We start from the raw sequence: 22,513 nt of genomic DNA on the forward strand, positions 1-22,513 counted from the left end.
TGAACTGCTCCTGAACTGTTTTTACACAAATGTTCTACATGTGTTCTTGAACTGTTCAGGGATATTTTTCAAAAATATTTCTCTGAACAAATGCACTGTTCTTAAAATCTGTCTCATTTAACATTTCCTAAATTGTTTTTGTTCAGCCTTAAAGAAACATTTAAGTACTGTAAGCTTAGTTCCTGACTTGTCCAAGAATAATTCTTGAACTGTTGAAAGTTTTACAAAATTTCAATTGGTCAGTATGATAAGTTGTGTGTGAAACTACTCTTTGTGATATTATCTGTGATATTTCCCATCAAGTATTATCATTGCCTCTCTATGCCATACCACCTACACTTAGGGACCACAATGGAAATAAGGTTTACCCTATTTTGTGTTATCCCTAGTGTCATGGTTTTTGTGCTCATGTTTGTGTTATATTACCATGTTTGTACATTTATAATAAATCTTATCTTATCTTATGGACAGTTACATTAAGCAAAAACATTACATACCAGGTTATACCACATTTTAGTAAGCTTTTGCAAAAGGAAAATTTTACCAGATCATTAGCTTATAAATTTCAAGCTTTAACTACCTCGTGTCAATCTAATGATATATGAAATGTATTGATTTTGGCAATTTGACTAGAAAAGTATAAATTTTCTCCCGTCTAGCCAAAAACAGAGCTGTGTGACATTATAGGCAAATAAGACCTAACCTTACCTTCCTTAACCTTGTACTTTATAATTGTATTAGAAATTCGACCATTACTATATCTCCAGCAATGCTAATTTGTATTGTATATTGTATTCACTGTGTATGGGCCAGAGGCCTTTTGTACAATAAAGATATTGAATTGAAAATTGAATTCCTTAATATCTTAAATAGACTTGTCTTTTTTTTGGTCTTTTTTTAATCAAGACAAAACCATTTAACAATTTCAGGAAAAAATTTCAGACCATGAGCAAAAGGTGCTGTTGTGCTTGATAAAATGGTTCAACACTTCCAGGGATTCAGAAGAGAGTTTGTGACATACTTCTCAGTATAAGTTAAGATACAATTAGGATCTTTTAAATATGGCATGCAATAAAAATAAACAACCTGCCAACTTGTACCCAAAGCAATGGAGGTTAAGCCAGTTTAAAGTGCAAAGTGATATATAATAAATTTCTTGTATATTTTTGTTTGTATGAAGTCTTGTATGAGATGTATTGAATGAGTAAAAATTAATTTGTTGAATTATATGTATTTGTAATTTTTATTGATGTATATAATATGTAAATAAATCTATCTATCTACCGAAAGCAATGGAGGTCAAGCCATTTTCAAGTGCAAAGCAACATAGCTAACAATGGTTGTTACATAAAAGTCAACAGCTAATCCTAAACACTTAACAGTTTTTTTAATGAAAAAACTATTTAGCATGTTGACAAAATATCAGTATATTTGTTAGTTCAATGACATTAATAATTGTTCAAAGACAATTCAATTACCATCCTCCCCCCACACCTCTAAAATTGATAGAGTGATTCCTAATGATAATTTGCAGAAGCTAGAAAGCTAAAAGAAAAACCTGATACATTTAAAGAAATAAAATATTAATTTTACTGTATAACATCTCTTGACATTTAAAATTTTGAAATTCGTGTCAATTACAGAACAACACAATCATGTGTTTCTATGTGGTGTTGTTTTATTTTCTTTTCAATAAAATGTTCTTCTTTGCTGACATTCTGATTAAAATTGTAAAGTGCAAGCAAATTATGTCAATTAAGTCAATTTTGAAATCTAATAGAGGCAATGATGTTTCAACATAAAGATAGAAGGCTTTGACCTGAGACTTTAGGAAATAACATTAAATAGCATTTTCATCTTTGGGTTTGAGTAATTACTTTAAAATGTTAGGTTTTGAAAAGGTCCTATTTGTAGGAAACAAATACATGAACTCAAGTTCTGACCCCCACCCCAAAATAAAATACTGTAAATCAGCTTTGATCTACTGATCTCAAAATCTTATGACCTTATGGGACATTTAGAGTCATGCCCATCCTCCTCATCTTATATGACAACCGTAAGCCAATGTGTTCTTTGGTTACTTTGGTTAAAAAGCTGTTAACGATGATCAAGGTCATGCTAACCTTGACCTTTGATGATCAAAGGTCAAGGTCAACATGATCATAAAATCAGTAAGGGTAACCTAATGATCTTAAGTTATTGATAGGACAAACATATTTATGGTTAACTTGTAACACTGACATTGACCTTTGACCTTAAAATCATAATGAGCTTGCCTATGGTACTGACTCACTGTCTGGTCCTGTCAAAATCACTATAAGCAAACAAAGTATGACTGAATTACAAATAACATGTGCTTTACCTTTCCTATTTCATCTTTGAGCTTATATTGGTTGAGCTGAATATACCCGTCTCCACCATCGGAGACTGAAATTCTACGTGTTTCCATGGTCGGCTGACGTCGTAACCGTGGAGATGCTGTAGGTGAGGAATAAGGTGATTTTGGATATGAAAGACGTCTTTGAGTTAATGAACTATCCTCTGAGTTACTGTAGAGTATTTTAGGACCATAACGTTTGTTAATTAAATGACCGCTACCTGGTCGATTTAAAACATGTGATGATTGACTTTCGCTTGAGATATGAGCAGAGTGAGGGCGAACTGTAGGGTCAAGGTCACTAATTCCACTTTCATCCGAAAATGGTTTAACACATTCAAGAGTAGAAGGCAATGTTAAATGACCTGTTGCATCAATAACTGTTAAACTTTCTCGTCTATTTGGGTCATTTATATGGTTGATATGGGAGCTCTGGTAACCTTGACTCTCGTTAAGGTCACACTGAAGGTCATGCACATTTTCTCCTATATCACTAACCGTGCTCCGTCCTGAATCATCTGTGATATTTGAACTTTTCCTGTGTAACGGATGTTTAACCTGTTTTCCTTGCGATGATTTATGATTATCGTTTTCAGATTTTACGTTTTGTTCTTCTTCTATACAAATAACGTTACCACTGTCTCGATTTAACAACTTCTTCTCGAATGCGTTTTCTTTGTTACGTTCATGCTGCCTGTCGAGGGATGATTTGTCATGTGCAGTAATTTTATTATCGTGTAAAGTGAGCTTGTTATCACTTATATAGTTATCATTATCATGTGAATCGCCAACAGATAAAGTTTGTTTTTTGGTTCTCATGTCGTCGGAATCTTGACTCTGATGGAAATGGCTATTTCTGAAAATATAAAAAAACGTTTTCCGTAAGATCAGAGATACTTTCGTTACTAAATATAGTTGCTAAATGCTGCAGAATTATGGTGTCTGTATCAAGGTCCTTTCATATACGGTAGCAAACACGATGTAAACTAATTTGACACCTGAAAAGGTATATACTATTAGGGTGAAAGCATCAAAATTATAGAAGTGAAAATTGTAAAATACATTATATAAACCAATTTAACTATATATACCAGTAAAAACTGATGATAAAAGGTTAAAATTTATCTACAATACAAGCGATTCTTGCAGAGAAAAGAGTAATTAGCAACTTCATATGAACTTCAAATAAATGAAATAGCAATACAGCAAGTCTAAATATCCCCTTTAACCCTTAACTTGCTAGCTTAGCCACTGATTTTCCACCCATGCGAGAAGTGAGGATCAAATCAGACATATCTTTTAGGCCATTAAGTCACATGATTCATATATAAAAACTTCAGCAGTTTTATATCATTTTTAAAAAAAACCTCCTAAATCATCATGGGAAATAAAAGCATTGGTAAAAAAAAAACTGCATTAAACACAACAAAATTGTGTAAAATTTTGTTTATGAGGCTAGATCGTATACTTATATGCAAAAATATTTTCAGCCACAATTCTTATTTTTGCCAGGGAAAGAAAACAGTCTACAATAAAAGAGTGACTTTAAGTAATTGGTTGGTCCACAATGCTAGTGCGATGGAAATAAATTATTTGGCTCAAAATCCAAGTGCATGTAAATTAAAGGAACTCCACTTAGGACTAAAACCCTAAAAATATATAATTTGAATTTCCTATATAGCTCAGCTGGGGCACTTAAAACAGAAAGAAAGAATTGATATGCAAAAGATAGTAAAGTAATATACTTAAAAATAAATTGAAAATTATATGTTTGTCCTATTCCTCGCCCAATTTGAGTGAAAAGTATTGCAACACTTATCAATTTTGGGTCATTTTTCATACTAAGAATATTTATTATTCTGGAAAAATAGTCAGCAAATGATCTGTAATTTTTGTACACAAGTTTTTGGTCCAGACCTATATCAGATGGAACATTAATCTTGAAAAATTATTTCCAGTCCCGTCATGTAAAAAAAACCTCAGTGCAGTCCCTTTAAAGCACTTGTTTATGTAGGCTTACATAACATATCACATGTACCTGGTAAACCGGTACATATCATAAATAAATAAATTCCCTGATCAGGAATCACATCATGTCCCCCATATACATTAAAATTAATAACTGAAGCGGTATAAAGCCCTTTCAATCGTATTTGAAAATTATATTTTTCTCATATCGGATCCAGACACACATTTTAATATCTCAGTCATTATCTACATCGCTGATGTTTTAAAATGTCAGTTTTAAATATTTAATGCTGACTTGCAGTTATAGTTATTCAATGGCACTAAACGCCCTTTTAAAATGTTAGGGCTGGGTTATAAATATAGGCTTCGTCTATTTTTTTCATTTCCAAAACAACATTGATTTTAATATTACTTTTTTGTCACAATTCCAGTTACGATGAAATCCAAACTTGGCTACCTTTTAATCTTAGTATGTACTAGGAACAGATTCTACCCGTTGCAGACTATAATCAGATGACACATGGTGACTGAACTGTTTGCTATTCAGTCATTACTTAAAAAATGATGAATGTTTTTGTCATTAATGAAAAAATTGACATCTATTGGTGATATTAAGACTGATTAAAGGCAATGTGTAACATAGTCCCAAATTCAAAGTAAAGGCCTGACCATGACTGCTGGCCACATGAAACAACTTAGTCTATGAATGTTTTGAGTATGTAGCAACAACATAATTTTATACTGTACAGAGAACAAAAAGTAATACGTCTAAAATCATTGTAACAGTTACCTGCCCCTTCCACGAGCTGACAACCTCTCTTTATACCTCGCGTACATCGAGAACAGTTCACTCTGTCAAAATCCTAACTTGTCCCATATTGTATAATGTTTTAAAAGCAGACATGATGCATTTGAAAAATGTTCCTCAATCAATACGACTTCACAGACAAAACAATTTATATTGAAATAGTTTCCTTATTTTTCCTCAGAATCAGTATATATACTGGTGTTCACATGGAAATATGCTATGTCATTGCGTTCTTTTTCTCTATAATTTACCACACTTCATTTTCATCAAAGAAATTAATTCCATTACATACTAATTTGTCTCTTTCCTCAAAGGCGAGTCTAAAATTTGTAAGCGTTGAAATATTAATCATAATTGTATGATCTCATTGACTTTGAGGCATTATTATCCTGTATAAACGCGTAAAACATATGTTGGACACATGTTACGCAATTATGTCATGTACAAAATATTGAATAACTGCATTTTACTGGATTGTACATTATCCACCTATTAACTTCCCTTAATTGGTTACAGGAATTAGTTTAAAAAAATTTCCATTGTAAGATTATTTTCTAGATAAGCGAATAAAGTTAAAAAAAAACTTTCTAAAAAAACCCTCAGTGGAACCTTTATGTATAAGGTTAATCTTATCATTACTGTAGTTTTGCTGAACACCGGTTATAAGGTTACCCTGATTAAAAAGATCAATTATTGATTATTGCATGGTTTAAACATATTTATTGAAACTTGACTGCAAAACAAGCTCTTGAAACTTATATAAATCACTTTCAAGTCCACTTCCTGGAGCCAACCAGTACTGGTGTCATATGAAGAAACATGGTCGTGACCCCATTAATTAGTCCCTGGCCTACGAGGCAGACACCTTAACCATGATGCCACCATTGCCCTTGTTATTGCATGTACTATATGATAAAATTATCAATTCAGTTAGAAAGTTTTCAATGCACGTGTAAAAGATATTCTGACCTGGTTGACTATATAATAATGATAAGTAATACATCAATATTTCTATGACAATTGCGTGCTTTGAGCACTTCAGTTCCATTTTTTAATTGAATAAATACCAATAATTGAATTTTATTATTACATTTTCTTTGATCTTTATCAATTGTAACATTTAATGTTTTAACAATAATCTGTTTGTTATCCAATTTCAGCGAGATGATTATTTAAATGACCCACTTTTTAGCTTGTGGGCACATCAACTCAAAATAACTGAATAAAATACCAGTAACTGAATTACATAATTATTTTCCCTTTGATTTTAATCAAATGCAGCAGTAAAATATTTTTAAACCATTAACTGTTTGTTTTTTTCCTGATAAACCGGAACTAAATATCCATCGTAAGAATTTAAATCCATTATTTAATTCACTAACGTTACATTTACACAATTTCCATAACTTGTACATATATCAGATTACTCCAGCAAGTTGTTATATAGTGTATTTCTTTCCTCCATTTAAACAACTCCACTAAATACTACAATAAAGGTCACAATACTTTAGATTTAGGTCATATATTGATAATATTTAAATTGACTATTCAGGCCATACCAAAAATGATAGAAAAATTGTACAACATAATGATCTGTAACCTATATCATAATCCAATGGGTTTTATTATTTACTGTACACTAAGGTTATTAAATAGAACAAGTTTTACGCTTTTGTTAAATGATCAAAAGGACAGATTGCAAACCACTTCATAATGGTCTCAGCAATTATCAGATACTTCAATAAAAAAAGTTCAATTCAGAGCATTAAAGGTGAAAGGTGTTATTTAAATTTTAAGTCAATAATATATCAACCGAAAATTTCAATCAAAATATTTACTGTTACTATTCAACTACATGTGTGTATAATAGCTCCCAGTGTTTAACCGAACCGTTCTTTTGTATAAGGACAAAACTAAAATACTTTATAAAATCTACACATATATAAAGGGGGTATAATTATCTGTTATCAACAAATGACAAGACAAATATACCTTAACATTTTTTTGCGTGAATGTTGTAAATCTAAAAATCCAAATATTTAGGTGAGTATATAATTCCCTGCTCTCCACCCACTTTTTCCACACTCAAAAAATCCAATTTTTTCCCTTAACTAAAAAAAGCAACAAACAAAGAAACAGCAAAAACTTAATTTGCAAACTAATCATACAAAATTTTAGAACTTGTAAAATTTAACATCTTCACTCTAGGCTTAAATGAGGATATTGTAAAACATCTCTTAAAGGTTCAATGATTTTCTTCACCGTTTCTCATTACGGTAGTTCATCATTTTTTTTACTGTTCACCATTATATGACTCAAAAGTAACCCCTCAAAAAATAAACCTTACTGCACATCCGTCTTAAGTGCAAATAAATCATCCTTTAATATTTTGATATTTATATATCTTATTTATATCTATTAACATTATAGCGGTAGTACACATTATAATCCACATGTATATCACAGCACAAGATATCACGTTAATAAATTAGTTTCACGCTCATGTTTATTAATTTCCTTGTTTAAATTATATACAAATAATCTTGTAGGCAGTAAAAATCCTTGACTTTTGAAAACGATATCTTTAAAATCAGTCATTTATTGGCATAAGAAAATATCAATCGAGGCTGTTAAAGTAAATATAAACATATTTGGTATATAATAATCAATGTACTGTGGTAGCTAGATTGAAAGTTATAAACTTTATAGAAATAGTTTTGACCTCGATTATAAGTCAGTGGGTTTAACAGTTTAAATTAAAGTGCCGATAGATCAGGAAAAAAAGCTTTTTTCTTCCTAATCTTATGATATCCAATACAAAATTATAATGGCTCTGGAATGTTAAAATATCTTTAAAGGTTGTTTTTTTTATTATTATAGAAATAATGATAAGAAAATAATAAGATAAACTGTATCTTTACAGTCATTAAGATTGTGAAGGTTTAATAGACATTGGCCAGATCTAAAAACAAATATTTGGGTTTTGTTGGTCTAAATAAATCTTAACTGTAAATTGGTATAGATTTTTGTAAAATTAAACTACTGAGACCAAAGTTGTTAATATATATTTGTTAAGTTTTTACCCTGACCCTCCTGTAAAAATATAATGGACTTGCCCTGCTTTTAATTTGGAACACTCTATTTCTAAGTTAAAGGGTTTTCATAAAGTATCAAAAAATAAGGTATTAAAAACTATGTAGCCAACTCAGTTATTATAAAGAGTTTGTTTTAGACTATCAGTACTCATTATTGAAGGCTGGCCCGACATAGAATTTTTTTTATGTCCTCATTATGTATTTGGCCCAATTTGAATTTGGAATAGTTCATTTTAAGCTCAAGGGATTACAATGTTAAAATAAAAAAATAGAGCTATCAACAATAAAGACAGGACCGAATGTATATGCTCGCCTGTCCTGGCCTAATGATACTCAGGTGGCAAAGGCTAATAACTCCAACAGGATATGTGTTAACATTAACATGTGACTGCAGCTCATATTTTTAGTCCTCATAATTAATTATTTTTTTTATTAAGCGTGAATATTGAAAATGAATATTGAAATATTTAACTAAAAATTAAACATTTACTGATGATGTAAATATCTCACAGTACGGTAGCCTAATTCAAACAAAGCTGGGTTTTCACTAGATTATCGATGACTTACATGAAAAATAACATACATGAAATACATCACTGTAAAGAAAAAACACAAACCAAAAACAAAACAAAATTCACTACTTTTACTACCATAAAATTGTTACAGAAGTCCTTTCCATGTCTTTAAGTCACTTCAAATTTGCCTCATTTCAGACTGTTAATTAAGTCTGAAGGGAAGTGGTAGCCTGGCCATTCAGCAGGAAAATTTGTCATATGGACCTTAACATTGCTGTCAGTGACTTTCCATGACTTTTTTTGTATAAATAAAAAGCATCTCTAAAATATGACACTAATGTATCATTTACACAATCAATAAAACTAGTTTTAAAATTGAGCCGTGTCATGACAAAACCAACATAATGGGTTTGCGACCAGCATGGATCCAGACCAGCCTGCGCATCCACACAGTCTGATTAGGATCCATGCCGTTCGCTATCACTTTCTTTACTTGTTATAGGGTCTGTAAGCGAACAGCATGAATCCTGATCAGACTGTGCAGATGCGCAGGCTGGTCTGGATCCATGCTGGTCACAAACGCATTATGTTGGTTTTGTCGTGACGCGGCTCAAATGTTTCATACTTGATATTATCACATTTACAGCCAAATTACAGAATGATATAACATTTAGGAAGCTGATAGACAAATTGTACATTGAGCAGGTTTGTAGCTACAAACAATAAGAAAGCAATTCATATTAAGTTATGATATCAATTACCATAAAATAATAAAGATCCATTTCTATTTCACAAAAGTGAATATTGTCCTATTTCTCAAAGAATCAAAAGCTCTATTAATAGAAATTAAAAAACATTTAAACTGAAATTCAACTGAGCAAACAATTGTAAAATAAAACTTAACTGAGCAAGCAACCTTAAACTATTAAGCTCAACTGAACAAACAACTTCAAACTTGTTTAAAAGCTCAATTGAGCAAACAACCTCAAGCTCAAAGAAACAAATATAAACCTTAAATTTAATCATAGCCGAGCAAACAACCTTTAACTATAGCACATCTGAGCAACAACTTTAAACTACAGCATTACTGAGAAATCATCCTTAACCTAAAACATAATTTAGGACACAACCTTCAACTCAAGCTCAACTGAACAAACAACATTAAACTAAAGCTCAATTGAACAAACAACCATTAACTGAAGTTCAATTAAACATAACAGAACAGATTGTTCAGTTCTGTAAAGTTCAATTCAACAAGTAACTGTTAACTATAGCTCAATTGGACATATTTTCTAAGCAACCTTTTAATTAAAACATAACTGAACAGGAGTAGGTATGAAATCAGCCTACAAAAAAGTAGACATAACATCAGCCTACAAGAGAATATATGATATCTGCCTACAAGAGTAGATATGATATCTGCCTACAAGAGAAGATATGATATCTGCCTATAAGAGTAGATATGATATCTGCCTATAAGAGTAGATATGATATCTGCCTACAAGAGTAGATATGATATCTGCCTACAAGAGTAGATATGATATCTGCCTACAAGAGTAGATATGATATCAGCCTATAAGAGTAGATATGATATCTGCCTATAAGAGTAGATATGATATCAGCCTATAAGAGTAGATATGATATCTGCCTATAAGAGTAGATATGATATCAGCCTACAAGAGTAGATATGATATCTGCCTATAAGAGTAGATATGATATCTGCCTACAAGAGTAGATATGATATCAGCCTATAAGAGTAGATATGATATCTGCCTACAAGAGTAGATATGATATTTGCCTATAAGAGTTGATATGATATCTTCCTATACAAGAGTAGATATGATATCTTCCTACAAGAGAATATATGATATCTGCCTATAAGAGTAGATATGATATCTGCCTACAAGAGTAGATATGATATCTGCCTACAAGAGTAGATATGATATCTGCCTACAAGAGTAGATATGATATCTGCCTACAAGAGTAGATATGATATCTGGCTATAAGAGTAGATATGATATCTGCCTATAAGAGTAGATATGATATCTGCCTACAGGAGAAGGTATGGCATCAGCCTACAAGGGAAGGTATGGCATCAGTTGTCTATTTAGTAAAACTCAAATTATTCAATACAAATTTCAAACCAACCTTTTTTTGTTTCGCTGGTAAAATCCTGTCTCACACTGACACTTTATTTGATCCCTGTATGCTCTTACTTCCAACATTGTTATACAATATATTAAATATTATTACAGAAAATCTTTAAATAAAAGTTAAATCCTTTTAAAACATTTATCAATTGACAGTCACAAATTTCAAAAATCTACATAACAGATGAAATAACGTATGTCTTTACTGCTCTAGAATAAGCTTCAATAAAAATGAAAAATATTAATCAGTAAAACTCCTTCAGTGTCTTTCCTTTAATTCAGCTTTAAATTTCCAACAAAACGTCTTCTAAGTGGAATTTAAAATATTTCCACTAAATCGCACGACCACAGGAAAACACCACTTAAAGAAATACAATACAACATTATAGCATATGTTCATCCAATGAACAACAGTTTAGTGAATCCTACCGGTGATATTACTTGAATGATTTTCAATAATTGTAAATTTATACTTATACAATAAAAGCTCGGTTTTCAATTCTAGAAATGATTTGATATTATTAAAGTGTATAAAGTTAGTATATATTTGCTGCCTGTGGACTGTAAAATAACTAAAATTATTGTTTATATAATGATTAAATAATGCTTAAAGAATAACCTAGGATGAAAGCAATTTGTCAGGCAAATGGGGTGTGCTTGAAATGAGCCACGTCACGTCAAAACCAACATAATTGGTTTGTGACCAGCATGGATCCAGACCAACCTGCGCATCTGCGCAGTCTGCTCAGGATCCATGCTGTTTGCTTACCAATTCTATTACAAGTAGAGAACTAATAGCGAACAGCATGGATCCTGATCAGACTGCGCGGATGGGCAGGCTGGTCTGGATCCATGCTGGTCGCAAACCCATTATGTTGGTTTTGTTGTGATGCGGCTCAAATTATTCCTAAACCTATTGAACATAGCAGCCCAGAATATTTCATTTGTTTTATATACAGTATTCATGTGTGTTAAATAACAGAGACATACTATGTTACAAGAAACAACCACAAGGTTTTGGTAACAACACAATTTTAATGTTTTTAATCTTTTTTAAAAAATATTTTATCAGATATTATTACAGCTTTGTACACTTTAAACCTCTTTACTATTAAAATTACTTACATAGTATCTGTTGTGTTGGCACTCATTTTCAATAGTTAAATTCCTAATTTGTACAAAATGGAAGAATCTAATCATTCAAGGTTTTAAAGTAAGTATATAATGCCTTTATTTAATGAGGCTAACACATTTGGTTTCCCGATCTTCCATGTGGGCCTCAGCAAAGTGATTCAAATACAACGCTTTAAACTTTTATATGGTCAAATTGTTAAATTATTTGTAGTTTACTATCAACACAGGTTAAGAATTAATATAAATACAAACCTTTTTATGAATAAAATTGTAATAAAAGGTCAAAATTAATTATATAATATCATGCAAAAGGAATAACAAAAAGATTGGTATTTAAGTACTTTTACAAGGTCATTGATAGGTCAGTTTGACTAGGGCTATCTCAGGATTATCATGTCAAGTAGATTAAGTAATTTTAACTCTCACCAACCTAAATTTGTAAAATAGACTTGTCCTGCATTGTGGCTTCAAGGGTATTCAAAATATCAAATTCATTAAGAAATGCTATAGAATGAGCAAGTTTTTTCACTACAATTTGTCCTGCATCATTGCATTACCCAGTCAATGTAATGGGGTAGCTTTGTTTCAGTACAAGAATAGTCAAACTTGCAGAGTAAGGATTTTATCATCTGAGTGTCCCTGCAAGGCACAGCTTTTACTCGGACTTTGATACTAGTAATCAAAGTACCCTCTATCTGAAGGGCTACAAGGGCACTCAAATTTTTTATTTCACTTATAATTGGAACAGTTATCAGCAACATGGAAATGAAACCTCAAATTGTAGTCTTGTACTGTTTTTTTTTTTTTATAATAATATATTGTTTGTCCCATTTTTTTTTTTTTTTCATTTTATCTGATTAAATAAACTGCTTATTAAACAAGTAGATCATGTCCGAAATGAAATTTAGACAATCTTGAATGTCGAACTCTTGTACGACATGATAAGATGATAAAAGAAAATAATACATAAAGACTGTGAGTCCAAGCTCTGGAAAATTTGCCGTAATCTGCCACTCAATTCCCAAGCTCCCTATGTATCATCTGACAATATCTTTTTTTTCCCCTGTCAAAATGAGACTTCTGAACATTATTTACTTACTCCCTTATCCCTCTTCAAAAGAAGACTATAGTACCATATTTCTTCCATACAAACCTTTTCTCCCCTGCCAGAGGAATACAGTCAGCATCAATTATTCATAACCAATCATACAGTTTTGTCTACAGTATACAAGGTGCGGTACAGCATACAATTGAATTAGGGGGGCACACTACGCTGTCTTCATTTCGAGCATCATCAAATATTAATGATAGATTCTCACTCGCCTCTAGAAACGTCAAATAAAATGTCCACTTTACAAGCGGGAAACGAGAATAAGGTGTTGTCTATATTAAGACAATATTGCGTGTAAGTACGAGTCCACAGAAAGAGGAACGAAATAAATTTTCATTTACAGAAGAAAAAACAGATGCCGATAATTTTTTATTCACGTTATCCCAGAAAATTGATATATTCGCTAACTAACGTACATTTCTCTTTAGAAACGCTCAGAAGAGTTTAAACACAATCAACATTCATTCAAGTTTTCCCTGAAGAAATTACATTCCATATTCCTCGTTTCAAACAAGAGACGAAGTGACAAGAAATTCTGAAGTTTAACAGAAATTGTTGTCATGTTATTTGTTACTGTTGTTGGTTTTTGTTGTTTTGTTGATGTTTTTTTTTCTGGTAAATGTTTGCATTTCCTATAAATTTTGTTTTAGAAAACTGATGCAATTTTATGAAAAAGTTGACTGAAGGAAAATAAAAGTACAATTAATGTTCTTTAACCTTAATCCTGCTGAAACCTAAAGTGGTTAGCCTTAAATTGCCTTAAATAGAGCCAGGATAGCATCTGTCCAGTCCTACCAGACTTTATAGTGTTGGCTGTCTAACTTCTAATTAATTAAGTTGATAACAGACAGATCAGAAAATGAAAGCCAGACAAGTTCATTTAACAATTCAGCAGGTTATGGGTGAAATATATATGTACAAATAAATAAGGTATGCAAGAGAGTGCCTCGCTCTTATAAAACCTAGCAACATATTAGACAGAAAGGTATCGAGCATGGCACCAAACAGGACCAACAGGAAAGCAAGCATCAAATTCTTATTTCCGAGTAGTTTCTGTTTGCTGCTGGCTGGGTCAAACTAAAAGATAAATATCTCACTTGTTTCTGTTTGCAGCTGGCTGGGTCAAACTAAAAGATTTATTTCTGAGTTGTTTCTGTTTGTGGCTGACTTGAGGTCAGTCAAATCATTGTTGATAAGAGATCAAGCACTGTATTTTTTTAAGTTACATTTGTATTAATGATGAAAGAAGCTAGTATTAGATAAATCTAACTTTACTTGAAAAGGCTAACACGGTTACAGATTTTCTTACCAGACATTCATTACCATGTTATTCTGTTTTGACCTTCTAATGATCTTATTTAACCCTGACCACATTATACACTTTTTCAACTCAACAATCATGGTTTCTTTATAATGGAATGATCCTGACATATCAATAGACAGACAAAATATAAACCTTAAAGAATGCCCCAAATGGCAAAATTAATTGTTGAGGGCTCAGTTAAACTCACCAGGGCCTGATCATGGAAGTAAGTGATACAACACATATTCAGTACTTGTGCAGAATTTAACATTAATTTTAAACAGGAAAAATCATGATGTTTGGAATTTAGAGACATTCACAAATCTTTACTCTGTTTTAAGTAGAGACAGACAAAATTGATAAAGGTTGCTATAAGACTGCCAGGGGCTGACCAGGTTTCTTGCTTTCATTGTAGTCTCCCCTACAATCAATAGATATGAAACTAGAACTGTGTCCAAAGGACACGGATGCCCCCACTGACAATTTATATATGGTATATAGTGAAAAAATCAACAAAGGGCCATAATTCTGTTAAATTTGGTCGCAGCAGAAATTCCTTCCTTTACTACCATCTACACATTCAGGTTGTTCATCCCTGGAAGTTTAAGCAAAATCTGCCATCCGGTTAAGAGGAGTTGTGTTCACAAAATTTCTATATGGTATATAGTGAAAAAATCAACAAAGGGCCATAATTTAGTTAAATTTGGTCGCAGCAAAAATTCCTTCCTTTACTACCATCTACACATTAAGGTTGATCATCCCTGAAAGTTTAAGCAAAATCTGCCATCCGGTTTAAGAGGAGTTGCGTTCACAAAATTTCTATATGGTATATAGTGAAAAAATCAACAAAGGGCCATAATTCTGTTAAATTTGGTCGCAGCAGAAATTCCTTCCTTTACTACCATCTACACATTAAGGTTGATCATCCCTGGAAGTTTAAGCAAAATCTGCCATCCGGTTTAAGAGGAGTTGCGTTCACAAAATTTCTATATGGTCTATGGTGAAAAAATCAACAAAGGGCCATAATTCTGTTAAATTTGATTGCAGCAAAAATTCCTTCCTTTACTACCATCTACACATTAAGGTTGATCATCCCTGGAAGTTTAAGCAAAATCTGCCATCTGGTTTAAGAGGAGTTGCGTTCACAAGATTTCGGGACGTACGGACGGACAATCGGACGGACAAGTGCAACACTATATGCTCCCACTCTGTGGGGGCATAAAAAGTTTAACACTCAACTAGAACTGTGTCCAAAGGACACGGATGCCCCCACTGATAACATATATATGGTATATAGTGAAAAAATCAACAAAGGGCCATAATTCTGTTAAATTTGGTAGCAGCAAAAATTCCTTCCTTTACTACCATCTACACATTAAGGTTATTCATCCCTGGAAGTTTAAGCAAAATCTGCCATCCGGTTTAAGAGGAGTTGTGTTCACAAGATTTAGGGATGTACGGACGGACGTACGGACGGACGTACCAACGGACGGACGTCCGTTCTAACAGGAGAGTAATTATGTGGCTACTCTATTGTTCTCTCTATTGTTCTTTTTAGCCACACAAAAGAAAATAGCCACATAAAAGCATTACGGAATGAATGACATCAAAGAGAAAGAACAGTTACCTATTGTCCCTCTAGCCACATAATTACTCTCCTGTGAGTGCGTACAGACAGACGGACAAGTGCAACGCTATATGCCCCCCACTTTGTGGGAGCATAAAAACTTGAATCTGAGCAAGACTAATATACAAATAGCAAATGCTTACACTGACAGTACGGTTGAGTGGTAAAATTGCGTCAGACTAGTAACCTAGGATCTCTGGCCAGGACTGGTGGGTTCAAACCCCATTACAGGCAAGCCATTGTATCTTTAAGCAAGGAACTTTATACTCATTGCAAAATAGTATGAGATGCTTTCAGGAACAGATTCATAAGTGTGTTTACCTACATAATCAGTATTAGTTGGTTTCAGGAACAGAATTGAGAGTGTGACTCTTAAAGCTTATGGCTTCCTTAACACAATCAAACTAAAATAAATTCTACGTAAACAAGGAAGTTCTGTATAAACTAAAATGCTTACCACACGGCAAAAAACCAACATCCATCTAAAATAAATAAAATCAGTCATCCTAATCCAAGAACAGTTTACACGACAAAACCTGGATAAACCCATAATTGTACTACAGCTGGAGAATTGATTTCCACTATTTAGCCTTATATGGGTCAAGTTTATACTTAATAATCAATGATAAGTTCAATGAAACTCCAATAAGCTAGTCTCTCTTTTCTCTATCATGATTCTAGACGAGATTCTAACAGATACAGCTCTGAAAAACAGCAACATTACTTTTTCAAATGTGTTACTTATAAAGTTTGTTAAAATATATATTTCACACAGTTGTTCATATGGTTATATCGGCGAAGTTTCAAACTTAGTATTGACAGAGTTCCTCTTAATGGATTATTTAGAACTTAGTTAATGTTAAATATGAATGTTTTCTTGTTCTACTATGATGAGTCTAAGATTAAATGTCTGTCTCCACCAGTGTTTCTTTGTTTCTTTTCTCCTATTTTCTTGTTGGTTTGTTTGTTTTTTTGATGCCGATTATAACACATTTGTTTTTCATCGTATCTTGACAGATGATCAATCAAACAGGCTATCCTATATAACTATCTGGCCAGTAATTACCAATTTCTCTGAAAATGACCCTTGAAAATCACCATATGATCATTAGAATGTCTGTATAACTTAACAAGAGGGCCATGATGGCCCTGAGATTGCTCACCTGTATATAGGCCCCCCAACCCCCCCCCCCAACGTTGTAGTGCCAAGTTAACCCAAGGGCTTTTATTTGCACAAACTTGGTACACACCCATAAGAAGATGTTTCATGCTAAACATCTAAGCTCTAGCTCATTGGGCTTTTTAAAAGAAGATTTTTTAAAGTTTTTACTTATAATACACATATAGTTAAAAACAATGACACCCCTGGGGCCGGGCCAGTTTTGACCCCAGGGCTTTTATTTGAACAAACTTTGTAGACACTTACTAGAAGATGTTTCATGCTTAATATCTAAACTCTAAGCTATTTGGGTTTTTTCAAAGAAGATTTTAAGTTTTAGCTATACACATATAAAGAAAATCAATGACCTCTGGGACGGGGCCAATTTTGACCCCAGGTCTTTTATTTGAACAAACTTTGTAGACACTCACTAAAAGATGTTTCATGCTTAATATCTTAACTCTAGCTATTTGGGTTTTTTCAAAGAAGATTTTTTAAGTTTTTTCTATACACATATAAGGAAAATCAATGACCCCCGGGGCGGTGCCAATTTTGACCCCAGGGCTTTTATTTGAACAAACTTGGTAGACACCTATTAGAACATGTTTGATGCTAAATATCTTAGCCATAGCTCTTTGAGTTCTTTAAAAGAAGATTTTTTAAGTTTTTACTATATGCATATAGGGAAAATCAATGACCCCCCGGGGTGGGGCCAATTTTGACCCCAGGGCTTTTATTTGAACAAACTTGGTAGACACCTATTAGAACATGTTTGATGCTCAATATCTTAGCCATAGCTCTTTGAGTTCTTTAAAAGAAGATTATTTAAGTTTTTACTATATGCATATAGGGAAAATCAATGACCCCCCAGGGCGGGGCCAATTTTGACCCCAGGGCTTTTATTTGAACAAACTTGGTAGATACCCATTAGAACATGTTTCATGCTAAATATCTTAGCTCTAGCTCTTTGGGTTCTTTAAAAGAAGAATTTTTAAGTTTTTACTATATGCATATAGGGAAAATCAATGACCCCTCGGGGAGGGGCCAATTTTGACCCCAGGGCTTTTATTTGAACAAACTTGGTAGACACTATTAGAAGATGTTTGATGCCAAATATCTAAGCTCTAGCTCTTATGGTTTTTTAAAAGAAGATATTTAAAGTTTTTTCTTTCGGTTGCCATGGCAACCAGAGTTCTGCATGGAATTAAATTCTTTGAACAATTTTTAAAGGTGACCACCAAAGGAACATTCCTGTGAAGTTTGGATGAAATTGGCTCAGTGGTTTATGAGGAGGTGTCCTTTTAAGTAAAAGTTTACGGAAGGATGACGGACGGACGACGGACGAAAAGCGATCACAAAAGCTCACCCTGTCACTTTGTGACAGGTGAGCTAAAAACCCAACAAAAAAAACCAAGAAAGTAAATTGATCTCCCCCAACTCTTGAATTTTCAAACCCCTAGTAAAGGTCTGACCCTGGAAGAATGGTCAGATTATAAATAAAGCCTGTCTAAGGCCCTGTCATTACAATTTGAACACAGGCGATTAGGGAGTACACATTATACATGTAAAAAACCAGCGGATTACATGTAAATTATTTTTAGAAATTCTATTTAATTGTAAGAAGCAAACAAGTTGAAAATGGAATTTAGTGTCAAAATGAAAAGGACAACTAAACACTGTAGTGCTTAAGTGACATTTAAATTAAAATAAAAACGATGTGCTCTGGCCTCTACATCTTTACCTTGTAAATAAAAAAAATCTAAAAAATACACTATTAATTGCTGATGATTTAAACCAAAAATTTTTTTAATGAGACCACGGATTTAACCGTGATGAGACATATCCAAGAGAAATAAAAATACAAATGGCTTATATTTTATTGTCTATATGCCCACTATGATATAACACGAAGCAATTCTTAAAATAGCATTCTCAAATGTATAATGTATTATGCTTGAAGCTTATTTGCATGGTTTTATTTTAGAAATATTTCGTTGACAGTATTTTTTTTCTATTTACATATCATTTCTTGGAATAAATCGATAAGGACACTGATTTACAAGTTTGACCAGAGTTTTTAGGCATAAATTTCATTCTGTATTTAAGTGCTTGAAAGTAGAAAATTTGAATTTTATCAGTTTGGGACACAAAATATATTGCTCTACAAATCTCGAACTTGTATGGAACAAATTTTCTCTGTTATATTTTGTGTTTTGTTTTTTTTTTATAAAAAAACCTTAATGTCTCTCCGGTTGCATGTCCGTCGCATTCAGTGCTGCAGCACTTTGATTCTATATATCACAGGTGGGGGATTTTTCTTAACATTGACATTTACATATTATTTTTTCACGACATCATTTATATATTAAGTTATGAATAAAGGAGAATAAAGGATGATCATGCTTACAAAAAATATCTAGATAACTTGAAGGGAATGAGAGAAAGAGGTAGAACAACTATGGTAAAGTTTTATGTCATGTATGTCATGCACATTTCTGCCATGTTTCATAACAAATGGCCAGGTGGTTTCAGAGGAGGTATCTTTTGAATAAAGTGTGGACAACAACAGCCAGCAATTCTAAAAGCCCATGCTGCGGCTGTCAGTAAAAGACATTATCTGACAAACTTTTATAGATTTACTTAAACAAAGTTATATAACCTCCATATAAAAACTGCTTGTATATAAAGGTCATGATCAGTCTCGACCTTCAGATGGCCTTCATTCACAGGTCCTACTGTAATTGTCCTCAGACAGACCAAATTAACAGATCCTAGTTCCATAAGGAAATTTGTATAACAAATAACAATTAAAACTAAAAACAGGTGATTTCCTGGAATATTACATCAAATCATTGATTAATGCATGCAACATTTTTTTGCAACTAACAAGTATAATTTCTGGTCAATAATAATTCCAATGCTTTTGAATTAGTTCAGAGCTGTTCATAAAATTCAATAATGCTTGCATAACAAACAATGTCTTGTCTTTATAACAGAGAAAATTAAAAGTTAGATACATGTATAATGATTAAATATATTACACTCTTGAATTAAGGCATTTAAATAGGAAAGCTGTTAATTTAGTAATGTTTGTTTCTTTGGGTTTCAAGTCACAGTGACACAGTGTAAATGTCATTATAATTATGCCAACATATTTGCTTTACTAGTATAGAAATTGATGTCAGTTGCACCTCAGTGTGCATTATTTCAGACATAAGTTAGCACAAGAGTAGAACCACTGACCTTCTGTAAGCTAGCTGGATAACTACTGGATAACTATAAATATCAAATTCATAGTCTCTGTTGGGATTCAAACCAAGAGTGGTGAATGGCAAGAGACCTGAAATCTGTGAGCTTGTAGCTATAGAGACCCTTAAATTTACAATATACTTGTTTACACAAAGCAGGTTAACAAGTTATGATTTCAGCATGGTAAGGTCACTGAAATCATCATATTTATTACTCACTTCTCATTTTAAAAAGAACACCTTACATGAAAAAGCATAAATCAAGTCACTCCTCTGCAGATCCTAAAATACAAGGCATATCTCATCCTGAAGAAAGTAAGAAGTGCTCTTCACCTTTCGGAATACCACACTCCATAGAATACATGTATGTCTTTTCCAATATTGTATGCAAATTTGAAAATCATTTTCATTTACTTTCAATGTCATAATATTATCACTATAATTTTAACCAATATAAAAACATGAAATCCAAAACCTACCACATTCCTTGGTATTACGTTCCATTATTTCTTAATCGTATTTCGAGTCAAACAGAGTCCCGATATGAAAATTAGTCATAACTGCTGCGAATATTCCATAAATAATTAACAACTATTGCTTAGATGTTATATCAATATACATGTATATATGAAACACTATATAAAATTGCACTAATTATTATAATACAACTTGTATCTAGCACGATACAGACAGGGTGTTCTTAATAACGTGACAGTATGATGAAAAAAACAAAAACTAAATCCATACACCTATACGTTATTGGCCTTTAACTTTTTCTCTGAACTATTTTCTCTTAATCATATATATTGATCCTTACATTAGCACAAATTGCTGACTTATGAAACATACTATGAAACATGTCAATTCCAGCCAAGCCTTCTAGTTTTACTGTGAAATACGTATCGCATCTTTTTGCGTTCGCATGTATCTTCGCACATTTTCCTCTTTGAAATTCGTAGTTAAATTCATGGTAAATTTACGCAGCGGAACATCCTGTCTACGATAATAACTGTCATTAACCATGATTAGCTTAACATGTCTCTATTAGGTAAAAAAATTCCATCTTTATATTAATCAATATGGCTACCATAACATAATCTGCCTGGTTACTGAATACAATCATTATACAGTAGGGTTACGGACTATCTAACAATATGCTGAATTCTTATTCCCCTATGGCAGCAACAATTATAAATTTAATATCATAAACAATTAAAATCCGTAATTGAATAAATTGTAATTATCATTTAAAGGATATTTGTTTAAGTTTAATGGTTTAGTCTATTTTGTTAATTAGGGTACTAACCTATCATAATTATAAGGCTGTATATACATATATACTTATATGTAATACATTAAAAGAAAAATTGTTCCATTTGAAAGAAAAAACAAATAAGAGGCCACATGCCAACAAATCAAGATTTCTGGCAATATAACAGTCATACAAGAAAAAAAACAAAAAAAACAACAACAACAAAGAGCATAAAAATGTATAATTCTACAAATATTTTAACAAATCACAAAATCATAACGATTATAGAGCACTTTCTATAATGAAAGTTTAGTAGGAGAGTTAAGGAATTGAGCAAAGAAGAAATAACATTTTACGCCCAGTCATCTCCCTGCCTCCTTACATACACAAATCTTAATAACTTGAAAGTCTAGTGAACTGTTAAAAATATTTGCTCTTTACAAAAGTAACTTGTGTACTTTTTTACTCATTGTTATATCAGTAACATGTTTATAAGTATTAAGTTTGTTTTCCCCCACCCATCTATCCTCTGGCATAGTAAAAGATCTGACAATTTGTCGCTCAATTAAAGATAGGAGTTATATCTAGGGAAAATTTAAAACCTTATAGCATCAATGATTTCACTGACAAAGTGAAAAACAATTTCAAAAACAAACAGCATACCTCACTTATATTTATCTGCACAATTAAATATGTCACTTAAATAAAGAAAATTGTTATCCAAAAAAAATGTAACATTTTCAGCAGATTGGAACAATTCTAGCAA

General features: G+C 32.4%; 1 protein-coding gene across 7 annotated transcripts in view; it reads right to left on the minus strand.

Moving 5' to 3' along the window:
• The window catches only part of LOC132728279 (calcium/calmodulin-dependent protein kinase kinase 1-like), a 130,813-nt gene that overhangs the window by 30,343 nt on the left and 77,957 nt on the right, over window positions 1–22,513 (minus strand). For 2 of the 7 annotated variants that reach the window (XM_060713896.1, XM_060713898.1), the window contains one exon: window positions 2,363–3,233. In XM_060713896.1, the coding sequence (XP_060569879.1) occupies window positions 2,363–3,233 (871 nt within the window). Of the gene's footprint in view, window positions 1–2,362; window positions 3,234–5,135; window positions 5,474–7,145; window positions 7,688–10,911; window positions 11,187–16,545; window positions 16,623–20,974; window positions 21,085–22,513 lie in introns of those variants that run through there. The other 5 variants (XM_060713899.1, XM_060713901.1, XM_060713902.1 and 2 more) reach the window with 5 other exon arrangements.

The sequence above is a fragment of the Ruditapes philippinarum genome, unplaced genomic scaffold (genome assembly GCF_026571515.1).
Source record: "Ruditapes philippinarum isolate M1 unplaced genomic scaffold, ASM2657151v2 ctg693_1_1_1_1, whole genome shotgun sequence".
Taxonomy (NCBI): Eukaryota; Metazoa; Mollusca; class Bivalvia; order Venerida; family Veneridae; genus Ruditapes; species Ruditapes philippinarum.